General features: G+C 38.9%; 2 protein-coding genes across 3 annotated transcripts in view; one reads left to right on the forward strand and one right to left on the reverse strand.

Moving 5' to 3' along the window:
- The window catches only part of zc2hc1c (zinc finger, C2HC-type containing 1C), an 835,825-nt gene that overhangs the window by 806,125 nt on the left and 14,468 nt on the right, over positions 1–15,232 (forward strand). The window lies entirely within an intron of this gene.
- Positions 3,523–15,232, reverse strand: part of aqr (aquarius intron-binding spliceosomal factor) — a 90,646-nt gene continuing 78,936 nt past the window's right edge. Inside the window, 4 exon segments of one of the 2 annotated variants that reach the window (NM_200464.3) lie at positions 3,523–4,062; positions 4,867–4,980; positions 8,179–8,344; positions 12,143–12,228. In NM_200464.3, coding sequence (NP_956758.3) covers positions 3,613–4,062; positions 4,867–4,980; positions 8,179–8,344; positions 12,143–12,228 — 816 coding nt within the window. In that variant the 3' untranslated portion in view covers positions 3,523–3,612. 2 annotated transcript variants of the gene reach the window in all.

Raw genomic sequence — 15,232 nt, forward strand, 5'->3', positions numbered from 1 at the left:
CTGTCTCCACTGCAGCAGGACTTTATATTCTATACTGGACATTATTTCTGTTCAGTGATGAGACTTTAGTCTGAGCAGAGTCAGATCTTACTGTCCTAATCAAATCATTAATAATCAATATAAACCAAATGATCAACTATAAATCAAGTTAGTATCTGTTGTTCTTAAAACTTGGATAGGTGACAAGACTTTTGTCAGGTAGTTTAGCTAGTTAAAGCTAGTTAAAGTTAAAGCTTTCATAACTTGAAAAACGTTTACATCCTGAACTGATGTAAACAAATCCAAACACATCTTTACATTATCATAAGCCAGCTTGAGTTCTCTGTGCATTTGACATAACAGAAGTCATGTGATGCGGCTGTGGTTTAACACAGTGCTTACAGTAAAACCAGCTGCTGTTTTGAGGAAATTACGGTCGGTCTCATGATCTGCTCTTGAGGGATCCCTTTCTTAAATGATCCTTTCCTAAGAGCATTTACAGCTAACACTCTACAAGTGGATGGAGAATAAACACTGTCTTGGCTTGCCAATTATATTCAGTTCATCCTGTTAAAGTTGTGAAGTTCAGAAAATGAAAGCAAACTTACAGCGAGTGTGTTGCGGTTTCCTCTGCTCGTGTCTGTTAATGTTTGCTGGAGCTCCTGATGAAGACGCTCACAGTCCTGCTGTAAATCACAGAGTGGAGGAGACACACACACACACAGCCAATTCACATGACCCACACACAGGCACAAGCTCACCACTTACAGGACAGATGACTGAGAACAAATAATCACAGCAAATCAAATGGCAAAACATTGGTCACTTTATTTGAAGGTACAATTCTCACTATGACTTCTGCCAATATCAACTTCATTATTAATAGTTATTGATGTAGTGGTTGGCTAAGTTTAGGGATGTAGAGTGAGTTCTTGCCGAATATGTGCTTTATATTGTATGTGCTACTAAACAGCCAACATCTTAATAATAGGCAGGGAATTAGACACTAGTTATTAGTGAGAATTGGTATTTTAACTAAAGTGTTACCAAAACATTAACTGTAAAAATTATACGCTAAAGCAAAATAGCCTTCATAACTAGCTGAAAACAACAACAAAAATGGCTAAATATTGTTGCTGCTGCTGTTAAAGTACAAAAATAAAGAGTAAAACCATTCAAAAAATGATCACAGCAAATTATAAACATTGGTCACTTTATTTTCAGGTACAATTCTCGCTATTAATAAACCATTAGATATGACTTCTGCCACAATGAACTCCTCATTTGCTGTCTATTATTAACATTTATTAATGTAGTAGTTTAGTAAGTAGTTTTTACTGTACTGATAAACAGTTAATATCTTAATAATAGGCAGGGAATTAGACACTAGTTAATAGTGAGAATTGGTACTTCAACTAAAGTGTTACCAAAACAATAACTGGAAAAAAAAGTTAAACTAAAGCAAAATGGCCTTCATATAGCTGAAAAAAAATTATATATATATATATATATATGTATGCATGTGTATATATATCCAGCAATATCCAGGGCCAGACGGAATCTGCGGACGTCTTTTGCTATTTCTGCAGAGAATTTTGGTAAAAATCTGCGGATTTCTGCTGAATTATTTTGGGAGTATCCAGCGGAGTATCATAACTAAAACCTTAATATATGAAATAAAAAGTAATAAATTACTGAATAAAAACTGAATAAATTTAGATTTACACATTTATTCAAGTAAATAAACAGAATTAATGATGGGCTAAAAATCTGCGCATGCAGATTCCGTGTGGGCGTAGCAATATCACACGAGTAGCAGTGCGATGCGCAGGCTGAGTGCCTTAGTGGCACCACCATATTTGAGCAGAGCTGAGCTTCAGCGAGGGGGAGCATGAGCTCTCGTTCTGCCTCCTGTAAGCTGTTTTAATGCGTACACCAACCCCACCCCTAACCCTACCCCCAGTGACATCACTCGTAGAAGAAGTGCAAAAAAGGTGGAGCTCAAGCTCAAGCTCCCCCTCGCTGGAGCTCAGCTCTGCCCAAATGGCTCTGCAGCGAGCACCACTTGCCACCAGTGCCGATATACAGCCATATCGCACTGCTACTCGTGTGATATTGCGTTTATACAACAGTTTGACGGCATAATTGTGTATATAAAAACAAAATCAAACATGGAGAGTCTGAAAAACCCTTATGTACGAGGAACTACTTTCTTCCGCCTTGGATTCAAATCATAAGCTGACAGTTAAACAGCTGAGCAAGCATCTTTTAAACTTTAGATCTGTAGTGTCTGCTATTTGCTGGCTGTATGTGGGCGGAGTAATACACAAAGGGTAAAGAGGCTGTACAGGTGCTGATATTACTTAAATATATCACGGCTATCAGCCAATCAGATTCGAGAACCAGACAGAACTGTTGTATATATATATATATATCCCTGCTGAAAAATCCAGCTTAAACCAGCCTAGGCTGGTTGGCTGGTTTTAGCTGGTCGACCAGCCTGGTTTTAGAGGGGTTTTGGCCACTTCCAGGCTGGTTTCCAGCCATTTCCAGCCTGGTCTTAGCTGGTCAGTCAAGCTGGTAGTCCAGCCAAAACCAGCTATGTCCAGCTTAAACCAGGCTGGTCAAGTTGGTTTTAGCTGGATTTGGCTGGTCATTTTCCAGCCTGACCAGCTAAGACCAGGCTGGAAATGGCCAAAACCCATCTAAAACCAGGCTGGTTGACCAGCTAAAACCAGCCAACCAGCCTAGGCTGGTTTAAGCTGGATTTTTCAGCAGGGATATATATATATATATTTATTTATTTATTTATATACAGTTGAAGTCAGAATTATTAGCCCACCTTTGAATTTTTGTCTTCTTTTTAAAAAATATTTCAGAGCAGAGCAAGGGAATTTTCACAGTATGTCTAACAATATTTTTTTCTTCTGGAGAAGTTCTTATTTGTTTTATTTCGGCTAGAATAAAAGTAGTTTTTAATTTTTTAAACACCATTTTAGGGACAAAATTATTACCCCCTTTAAGCTATATATTTTCTCGATAGTCTACAGAGCAAACCATCGTTATACAATAACTTGCCTAAACACTAGCTGGCAGTAGGTGTTCGCTGGCGTTTTGTTTTTTCTGAATGCTACCTTAATATACAAGTAGCTCAAACTCGCTCATTTAGAGGCGGGAACCGGCGGATGTGCAACAACTTTAATCAAAAAGTGAACACAAAACATCTGGAGCTCCTACACAGAACTCGACACTTTAAACACTCGCTCCATCAGGTAAACGGCTCTCAGCACCGCCCACATTGGTCACCACTACCAAGTCGTCCAATCACAGAGCTTGCGCGTCGTTTTTGAGAGGTGTGCGTCAGCCACAGTGGAGGGCTATGCAACCGAATGAAGGCTGCGCCGACCATGCGTGTGCGCTTGACACACAAGTATAAATCAGCCTTTAGAAAGACAGATTATGTCAAATGATAAAAGCAGGCTCTCTCAGGAAAGAAACTAGCTGGTGGATTTGAGAAATAAATCAAAAGCACAAGCTAAAGAGTGTGGTTTAACTCCATTTATTACAAAACTCCTCTTACAAAAGGTGATTGGTGATCAGTAATGATGTGCAGCGGGTGTGGGACGGCTGTGTTTACTCCTGCTCGTCCTCTTCGCTGTCTCCACTGTCGCTGTCTCGGCCCGGATGCTCAGGCATCTTCACATGCTCCTGCTCCTCCTCCTCCTCCTCCGTGACGATCATCGGCTCCTCCTCTGTCGCTGTGGAGATCTTCTGCTGCTCCTCTGTTGTTGTTGTGATCATCGGCTCCTCCTCTGTAGCCTTGGTGTTCTTCTGCTCCTCTTCAGCTGCTGTGGTGATCATCTTCTCCTCTGTCCCAGTGGTGCTCTTCTCCTCCTTTGCTGCTGTGGTGTTCTTCTCCTCCTCTGTTGTCGCTGTGGTGTTCTTCTTCTCCTCTGTTGTCGCTGTGGTGTTCTTCTTCTCCTCTGTTGTCGCTGTGGTGTCCTTCTCCTCCTGCTCCATCACCGCTGTCTTCCCCTGTGGTTTGAGCACCTGACGAGGAGGATCCAGGAGCCGCTGCTGCTGCTGCTCAAACACAGACAGTCAGATCAGTCAAACATCATCAGTTCCTATTTTTGCCTTATAGCCTCACATTTACTGCTTTAACCCCTCTGTCATGTTGGGGATGTGTTCATCCACTCTGGGGTGATGCCGAGTCTAATTTTGGCCACAACTTTCTCGGTTTCAGCAATTGGGATGTATTTGGGGACACATCTTATTTTTAAACACATATTGGGAAATGCTTTGAACATTTTCAAAAGCTCAATACACTCTGGACAAACCGACTCCCCTTTTGTTATGTTCAGGGCAGTTTTTGCCCCATTGACTTCCATTATAATCACATTTTTGGATTGTAAAGTCAAGACAGCATACAGTGCAATCATGCATTCTTGATTGTTGGTGGTTTTCCCTGTGGGTAAGAGGTACAATCAGTCACTTCTACTGTTGATCATCAGTTGCAGTGCAAAAAAAGCTTAATTTCTGGCTTAAGAGTAGATGGTTTTATGGAGTATAGTGTTTGTGTGTGTTTGTGTGTATGCACTTTAGGGTTGTCACGATACTGGAATTCAGTACCTATCTATACTGAAATTGTCCCTCTTCCCAACAGGGGAAAACACCAACAGTCAAGAATGCATGATTATATGCTGTCATGACTTTGCAATCAAAAAATCTGATTATAATGGAAGTCAATGGGGCAAAAATAGCCCCAAACATAACGAAAGGGTAGTCAATTTGAACAGTACACAAGGGTTAAACCAAGTGACATCCATTTATGCTTTATAAAAGACAACTCTTCTGAGAAGAGTCTTAAAAGTTGAGCACACTCACTTGTCTGTACTGCTGTGTGCTCTGCATCATGTGCATGTACATGTTGTAGACCAGGTTGGCCATCTCCGGCATGTCCTTGACCACCTGATCCGGCTGGGACGATCGAGCCTCGGTCTGCATAGAGAAAGAGAGAGAGAAACTTCAGCACATTCCTACAGAAACACACAAATGACTGGAACACAAGACTCTGATTCAGTAGCGTGAGGCGGAGAGAAAACTGACCGACATCAGCCGTTCAATAATGACAGAAATGTGATGACACAAAGACTGAATTACACTTAACAATAAACAGGCATGCAGCGTAATAAAAATTCTAGGCTGAAACCGAAAATACTCAATGCACTTGGCTGAAAACCTAAACCAAACATGCACTGTAATAATTCATTATTTTTTAAATAAATTAAGCAATTCTACAGGACTTTTTAAAGTTAATAAAAAATTATACTGATGAAAAAGCCATATTTTATTAACATTAACATTTCCTGTCAATGCCATTTTTTTCCACTGATGGAAAACTAAACAAAAATCTTTAAAATGACAAACTATGACCAAAATGCAACCAATACAGACGAAATAAAAACAAATAAAACGAAAATAAAACAAAATAAAAACAAGGTGTAATTTGTTAAAAGATCTAATTAGAATGAATCTTCTACTGTATGTGTCAGTGAGGTGAGATGCACACGTGAACTGTAGCCCATAGTGATCTACCCAGCAGGACAGAAGCAACTGTTTGCTGAGTAACTGATTAAGTTTCCAAAAGTGTTAATATGTGGTGAAAAACAGCTAAGATCAGGTATAAATAAATCTGAATTTGCACTTAAAACACACTTGAGACAACACAAAAGACTTGAACATTGAACACTTTTTCTTTTTCAGCAATGCCATTTCAGTGGTTGAAAATTTGGTGCATGCCCAATAATAAATAATAACATTACTATCTTACCAAATGCAATGATGTTCAGCTACAGGAAGAGACACAGAGTTCTCAGAGCAGTGCAATATGGCACTATTCAGTGCATTTTCATACAAAAAAAAGATGACAGGATTTATTTATTTTTCTTTCTACCAATAGGGCTGAGATTATTATTATTATTATTATTATTACTACTACTTAGTTATATTTGAAGTGATGCATCAATTTAGTTGACATTATTCAGCATCTATAGTGTACAACAGTTTGGTCAGCACGTTTAAAGCCATTGAAATGAATGGGTTTCACAGCGCGGTGCTTTCTGTGTCTGCTGTGAAATCTGCTTCAGAACACTCAGTCACTACACCTTGAAGGAGTAAAACCTGCGCGCTGAACACTTCTGGTCAGTGAGGTGCAGCACAACTTTTTTTCCATATTTTTCTCCATTTTTTTCTTTATCAGTGTCTGAAAATTTGGTGCATGCCCAATAATAAATAATAACATTACTATCTAGCTAAATGCAAAGATGTTCAGCTAGAGGAAGGAACACCAAGTTCTCAGAGCAGTGCAATATGCACTATTCAGTGCATTTTCACACAAAAAAGATGACAGGATTTAGTTTTTTTCCCTACCAATAGGGCTGAGATTATTATTATTATTATTACTACTACTTAGTTATATATGAAGTGATGCATCAATTTAGTTGACATTATTCAGCATCTATAGTGTACAACAGTTTGGTCAGCACGTTTGAAGCCATTAAGTAGATGGGTTTCATCGCGCGGTGCTTTCTGTGTCTGCTGTGAAATCTGCTTAACAAGACTCAGTCACTACACCTGGAAGGAGTAAAACCTAAATGCTGAACACTTCTGGTCAGTGAGGTGCAGCACAACTTTTTTTTTTTTTCTAATATCTAATTAAAAAAAAAATATATATATATATATATTTTTTTAATTGGCGCATGCCCAATAATAAATAATAACATTACTATCTTGCCAAATGCAAAGATGTTCAGCTAGAGGAAAGGACAGGGGGTTCTTAGAGCAGTTAAATTTGGCCTAAAGCTCACTACTCACTGCATTTTCGAACAAAAAAAAAGAACTAAATTTAGTTTTTTTTTTTTTTCTAGCAAAAGGGCTAAAATGTTACTCGGTTATATTTGGAGTGACACATCTATTCAATAATATTTTTTACCATCTATAGCAGGGGTCATCAATCTCGGTCCTGGAGGGCCGGTGTCCCTGCAGGGTTTAGCTCCAACTTGCCTCAACACACCTGCCTGGATGTTTCAAGTATACCTAGTGAGACCTTGATTAGCTTGTCCAGGTGTGTTTGATTAGGGTTGGAGCTAAAATCTGCAGGACACCGGCCCTCCAGGAACAAGCTTGGTGACCCCTGATCTATAGCATCAAATACAGTGTGCTTGGCACTTTTGAAGCCATTGAAATGAATGGGTTTCATAGCGCATCGCTTGTCCGTGTCTGTTGTGAAATCTGCTTTACAACACTCAGCCGCTACAGATGGAAGGAGTAAAACCTGCGCGCTGGACACTTCTAGTCAGTAAGATGCAGGGCAACATTTTTTTCGGGCTCATATTGAGTGGCGCATCTATTCGGCTAACATTATTCAGCATCTATAGTGTACAACAGTTCTGGAAACTATTTGAAAATTATCTAAGACATTTTCTTATATCACACAGTAGCAATCCAGTGTTTTTTAATAGTGTTCAGTATTTCAATGAGTTCCATATAAAGGGTTAAAGCTTAAAGGTCTCAATAAATTATAGTATTGATAGTTTCCAGGATATCTATAAGCTAGTGAGCCTCAAATCAGTGACAACATTCGAGTTTAGAAGATAAAAAACTGACATAAACATATAAACCTTGCAGTTTGTCACTTCCTCCAAAACGGACCAATGGTAAACGGCTCCTAAATGGTTTCATTCACGTCACCTCATGCTTCAGTTTCTCATCAAATCTTCTGACCAATCAAATGCTCTGTAGCATCTGACATGCTCCGCCCCCTTTAAAACACTTCTCATTTGATGCACTTGAGCTGAAACACTCTCACTATCAGAGCTGTGGGAAAACAAAACACTATTGGCTGATCTTTATAAAGGGGAGGAGCTACACTAGGTCCCACCCTCTCTTCATGTTTCAATTGAGATTACGTCATTCATTAAATAAAAATGCACATTTCAAAGGATTTCCTTTAAGCACTGAATGTTGTGATTCTGCTTGAAGCTGGCTAGCTTGGTTCATGTCACATGACCCACTAATAGGGCAAAATAAATAATAGGAAAAAAAAGACCACTAAAAAAACTGGACTGCACAGATGGAGTCTACTGCAAGTGGTTTGCAATCAGAGCATTTTCGCAGTGAAGAGCATGCGTGACTCACAGAGGTGTAGTATTCATGAGGCCGGATGTGCAGATGCAGAGGGCGAGCGGTCAGCTGGCTGAAGGCTGGCGTCAGCTCATAGCAGTTCTGGAAGAGAGAAACTCGAGCGAATATGTAGAGGCCGAGCCTAGCGCGAGACATGGCCACAACCAGACGCCGCACGTCCCTGTGTGAAGAGCAAACAGCAGAGAGAGAGAAAGAGAAAATACCATTTACCACCTACTTCCAAAGGAATCACTTATCAAATACTCTTTTGGTACAAGTTTTGACACAAGCGATCCTTATTTGTGAATCATACTTGTGGTCAAAAAGGGGCGTTCACCTGTAAAGTACCCTCGTTGTTCATAAAAATCAATTACATTTATTTTTGTTTAATAAAACTTGTCCAACTTTATTTTGAATTTTGTGGTAATATTTAATATTTCTGCAGTAATTAGCATATTTTTCCCCCTAAGCATTGGAATGGTAACACTTTAGAATAATGGTCCATTAGTTAATGTATTTACTAAGATCAACTAAGTGTCAATAATCTTGTAAGCCATTAATTAATCACAGTTCCTCATTTACTAGGGATGTAACGGTATCAGAATTTCACGGTACGGTAATACCTTGGTATGAATGTCACGGTACGGTATTTATTGAATCATTTACAGTAAAAAACAAAACTTATGAAAAAACTCCAAAAAAGTGCCAAAAGTGTCAATGACATACAAATTAGCCATCTATCTGTAAGCTTTGAAACAGGAACTTCAATTTTAATAACAAAAAAATATTAAACCATGTAAAAAAATAAAGTTTCAATTTAGTATTGTTGAAAACTCATCACATTTAACATTTAATCACTCACTCACTTAGAGATGGGTTTAAAGGAAAATTATCATATAAATATAATCTGGTGAAAGCTGGGATCTCTGGGCATTTACAATGTCCCCTGCAACAGAAAAAAACCTCTCATTTGGGACTGAGGATTCTGGGACAGAGAGATATGACTTGGCCCAGGTTGACAGCAGTGGGTAACGTTGTGCATTGTCTTTCCACCACTTGAGGGGACAAGCCATGAGTGAGATAGAGATCTCATGTCTGCATCAATCTGAACAGTGTGCTGTGTTTCTGCAGTCCCCATGACTGTTATTAGTCGTATTCCCCAACTTGCAGGCACGTGCACACACAGTGCTCAACCTGTGCAGTGCACATGTCCTTTTTAGTCTTGGATAGAAAGTTCCCTTCCAAAATGATCAAAAGTGCCCCCGCGACGCGACACACCCTCCGTCCCGCCCTTCAGTAGGCGTGCGACAACACCGCTCTTGAGTATGCGCGCTCAACCCTCCCTCCCCGCTTTACATTACGCGCGTGACAACACCGCTATTCAGTACGCGCGCGGCAAAAAACACCCGCTTAGGTTCGATCATTTACAGCTCTTTTTTTATCCCCGCTTCTTGCAGCACACTCCATTTCCGCATTACTGGAACTGTAGCGACAACAGACCGCAAGGGATGATGGTCAAGCATGGGCTGATGGTAATTGTAGTTTTCGCTACCTCCCGTTCGCTTGCTTCGCCTGAGCAAATTTTCTCAGAAGACCTATAGTTGTACCGAGTCATGCGACCACGGTAATATCGAAAAAAATTAATATTGCGGTATGACGGTATTTACAATACCGTTACATCCCTATCATTTACTAATAATAAGTACTATCAGAACTTGGCAAACGTGCTTTTTCCGTTTACGCTCCCAGGGCTTGGAATGACCTGCAAAAACAGCCCAATCTTGACACACTTCCGACTCCGAGTACTTTTAAACATCTTTCATACAACATCTTAAAGGACACCTGTAATTGTTTTTTATGAGCTGATGTTTTTTTAAACAGTGATTTAGTAATTTTGTGGTATTGTTTATTATTGTTTATATGAAACTTTATGTGCTGCCTGCCATCTTGACCAGGTGTCACTGGAAGAAGAGACAGTACTGTCTCAATGTGATCTCCTGGCTAAATAAAGGAAATATACTAATGCATTAGTTGTGCTTGTTACCACTAGTTATTGCAGTTAACATGAACTAACTTTAACTTAAATGACATTAACAAAAATGAATAAATACTGTCATAAATGTATTATTAATTGTTCAAGCTAGTAAATACATTACCTAATGGACTGTTAATTTAAAGTGTTACCAATGGAATTTCATATAATTATATGTAGGGCTGCAACTAACGATTATTTTAAAAATCGATTAATCTGTTAATTATTTTTTCGATTAATCGATGAATCGGATAAAAAAAGAAAGAAAATGCTCATCCCTGAGCTACTACTACTACTAATAATAATAAAATAAAAAACTAAGCAGTTTTGTCCTGTTTTCAATCCAAATATCTAAACATTTTTAAATCAAGATCAAGACATACTAGACACATAAAAATAGCATAAATTATGTCTTCTGAAAAAAAAAACACCTCAAAATTAAGTGATTGTTTGTTTAAAGCAAGTTAAATTATTTGTGAATTGGGTAGGAAAAATAATCTTAATGAGATATAATCTCTAACAGAAGTTTTACCAGTTCACATAAACGTGGAAGCGATCGTGATCTATAACGCGAGATGGTCGTCAACATGTTTACATGCGGCCGCACGCATGCCTCATTCATAAAAGCAGAACACGCAGGATTCAGCACGTAAATTCACCCGTTACTCCCCAAATACATGCAAGTAAGTGGCTGGTGAACTTAGAGAAGAGTAGATTCAACTTCAGTTACTTTTACTGTGTGTAATGTGTATCTGATACGAATAAAACACATCGGCTAATTATATTTGAATGGATTGTTAGACTTCCTTGCGTGTTTAACAAACTCTAAATGTTTTGTTTTACTAGTGCGTGTGTGTGTTTACATGTCTAAAACATAAATTAAGCATTCGGTGGTTAAAACGCTGAATAATTGTGATAATATAACACGTCTTTCTCAGAGGGGTTGAGTTGGTTTTGTTGTCGAAAATAAAAAACGAATGAAATAAAGAAGCACTTATGCGACGGTCCCTTACTGAGAGCTCTGCTCAGCGCTAACTCTCTCTGCCTCAGCACCAGACACCGCGCCAAAGCTCAGTTTGATTTTTTCAGTAAAGGTAAACGAGCTAACGCTAACTTGTCATGCTTTTCAAGCAGGATAACAAGTAATACATCAGCACCAGGGACTTTACGGTACTTCAAAATGGAACTAAAGTAGGATTCTGTAGAGATTTACCTGCTGTTGAACTCCCTTCCTCCTCATCCCTGTCTATGAGGTGCCAAACTCTATATAAGTGCCGGAGAAAGACCGTGTTCACTCCGCTCCGCGCTCAACTAATGTGTTTTTTTAATAATCAAGCGTCCCCGTGTTGTGCGACACTACGAATCGTTTACGAAATTCGTTGCCAACGCCAACGTTGCCAACGCTGTTAGTAATTATTCTTGTCGACTTAGTCGCTTTATTAATCCGGGGTCGCCACAGCGGAATGAACCGTCTACTTATTTAGCAAGTTTTTACGCAGCGGATGCCCTTCCAGCCGCAACCCATCTCTGGGAAACATCTACACACACACTCATAAACTACGGACAATTTAGCCTACCCAATTCACTTGCACCACATGTTGTTGGACTGTGGGGGAAACCGGAGCACCCGGAGGAAACCCATGCGAAATCAGGGAGAACATGCAAACTCCACACAGAAACGCCAACTGAGCCGAGGTTTGAACCAGCGACCTTCTTGCTGTGAGGCGACAGCACTACCTACTGCGCTACTGCCTCGCCTTTTAGTAATTAATTTTTATCAATTTAACCGATTGGTTGTTGCAGCCCTAATTATACGTAAACATATTATGATATTTTTATGTTTTAGAAGAGTCAAAAACACTCATCCAGCACTTTTAAACAGGCTGAAACTGAAATGGCTTTAAATGGCTCAGTTCAGTAGATTCAGTAGCAGAAGGAAGTGCTCACCTCAGATGTCCCACAGCTTTAGTGCGGACGAGTGAGAGGATGATGTAGTCGTTCTGCTGACCCTGGAACCGGTCGACTGTGGTCACCTGCAACACATCACACAGTCTCTTACCACTGGCCTATTCACTGTATATTTCTTCAGTTGCTTTAATTGAAATCAATGACAATCAGGCAATGTTTACTGTTGAAAACGTCAAAAGAAAAATCAACTCATGACAGATTTCAGATGACATTTCAATCACCTATTAGTCAAACTCTTTTTATATTTGATACACCGCATGCTTTCATCTGTATCTGTGAGTGTTAAAGCCATGCTTTTAATCAGTGCCTTCATCCTTATAATCCAGATAAACTGATAAAGAAACCATAGATAGAGTGTGTTGATTCAATAAGTTAAATTTTGCTCTGATGTATAAACAAGTGCAAAGATTTATGCAGAAATGGTTTTATCACTCATTTATAATCACAGAAATCAGCCCTGGAATCAGAAGCTCTGGACATATTTGACCACATTTGGAATGTTCATGAATATTTATCAGAGCCCCTAGTTTTTTATGATAGTTTGGGGGATTTTTTGTGACAAAAATTACTGATTTTGTGGTGGCCATTCACAGAATTTGTTTTCTCTCGTCAACAGCATGGAAAAAAAAAATGAACAAAATAATTTATCGATTTGACCACATCATAATACCAGCCATACATCTGCAAAAAATGCTTTTCTTACTTAGATTTTTTGCCCTGTTTTTAGTCCAAATATCTAAAAGTTCTTAAATCAAGAAGCATTTTCTAGACAAGCAAAACATATTGTTTTGTTTTTCAGAAATAATTTGCCAAAATGAAGTGAGTTTTTCCTTAAATCAAGCTAAATAATCTGCCAATGGGGTCAGCAAAATAATCTTATCACAAATCGAAAAACGAGATTATTCAGTAAGCTTTTATGGTTGTTTCCACCGTCAAAAGGTACCAAAAAGCAAACCGTACCGTACCACTTTTTGGGTACCCTTTGCAAAGGGTACCTAGCAGAACAAAAGGCTACCAAAAGCTGGAGTGAGAGGTGCAGCTGAACGTTATTTGTTGACAGAGACACATCACCAGCGCGTACTATTGGTACCCTTTTGGGAGTTGAAACACAAGCCTAATAAAGGTGACCTGTACCGACCCGTACCGTTCCACTCAGTGGAAACGGGCCATAACACATCGCCTGTGCTGCATACGCAGTGTCCTTAAGTCACGTAAAACAACTAATTGCAAACTGAAATAAATATAATGTGGTTATATGGTTTGAAATTGGATGTTTTATGAGATTATTTATTTTTTTGCGATTATTTTGCATTTCAAGAATTTTGCAGGAATAAAAAAAAAAATGTGCGACTTTGTTGATTTTTTTTCAGGATCAGCAATCACGAAATCGTGAAAAACTAGAGGGTCTGTTTAACCAGTAAAACTCTGCTGCTATGTTGGGATTTCCGCCTGGATTTCGCCTACCCAAATTTAAAAGCTTCCCAAATCCACATGCAGAGGTGTAAATGCAAAAATTTAGTATCATTTTAAAGAAAACCCTTTGAATTTTCATAAAACACTATTAAAAGTGTTTAAAATATCTGTATATGTCGTCTGTGTTATAATAAACACCTAAAAAAAGAGGCGCTTTTTGTATTTTTTTTTAAGAACTCAAATTTGAAAGTGTACCTTTTAGGTTCTGAGTGGTCTAGCGTGCTGTAATTAATTTTGGTGGTTCCTGCACATGTCTGTAATCACAGGAAAAAAGACAAATGTCTCCACCATAATCTAAGCAAAAGTTACTGTATTCAAACTGATGAGAGGTGCTGTACAAGCCACAGGGATGATCATTGTGTTCATATTTCACTATTCTTTTGTTTGATCAAACATAATTCACTGTGTTTGGACCACGTCAGACATATAAAAGGATTACTTATGCACATCACCTCAAAAACAGAGGAGAATGGCCCTGAAGTGCACAGCATAAGGTGAGAGATGACAGCTGTCTGTGCTATCTGGGGCTGCTTATTGATCATAAATGTATTGTTTTCACTTCTGCGCCATGGAAACACCGCGATTCATTCAGCAACTGTTTGGCATATGAATATACTTCAGTAAAAAGAATGCTAGAACCGTATGAGCACCTGCAAGAGCTTTCATTTGAGCTATAACTTGTACATGTGTCATATGAAAAATATTAACATGAACCAATGTAAAATACCCAGCTCGGGCATCCAAAATACTGTGTATTTAAGTGTAAATAACTTTTATACAGTAAAATAAAAACCAAAGTGATGCATATGAGCATAAAATATAGATTCTACACTTTCAAACGACACCACTTACGGGGGTCTGGTGGAACGCTAGCCCTTTAAATTTGAAAGCAAAAGTCGATGACGTCACGGAGCCGGTACCGGGTCCGCAGAGTTTGAGTGGTTAATAAGCTCTGCTCTGATGCTCAGCAGCTAACGTCAGTGCCTGCTCCTAAACACACACAGAGCCTGTAGTACTCTGAAAAACACACATATAAAATAATCATACTTCATAAGACTTTTTTTTAAACAAACTGAGTAACCACGAAGGGATCCACTCATGCAGATATATGTCTGATAATCTAATAATTCATATATTCTGCAAAGATTTGAGAAATTTTTCTTCAGTTTTTTTCAGTTTTTGTTCTTGCGCGCCGATTCACTGCTGAAGAACCAATCAGAGTATTCTCTTCAGCCGACGGCCAACATAGATTCATTCCTGGTGGTGCTCTACCAGGCCTCTACTGCATCTGTCTTCAATTCCTGCCCTGATTGACTAGGCCACTGCATAACATTCCACTTCTTGGAGTTAAAGCACATCTAGTTGGTTTCATTTCAAAATCCAATGATGCCAAAAATGTGTCAATGTCCCAATATTTATGGACCTGACTGTATATCGCAGACAAAAAAAATAATGCAACGTCAGTTTCTTCCAATATCGTGCAGCCCTAATTCTAAATGTCCACTTTATTGTGCTTTAAAGGTCTGATTAACAAAAACTAATATCCATTCATTGCTTGATCGTTGACCCATACATTACAGCAATTATCATCAAAAT

Source organism: Danio rerio, chromosome 17 (genome assembly GCF_052040795.2).
Source record: "Danio rerio strain M-AB ecotype USA chromosome 17, GRCz13ab, whole genome shotgun sequence".
In the NCBI taxonomy this organism is placed as follows: domain Eukaryota; kingdom Metazoa; phylum Chordata; class Actinopteri; order Cypriniformes; family Danionidae; genus Danio; species Danio rerio.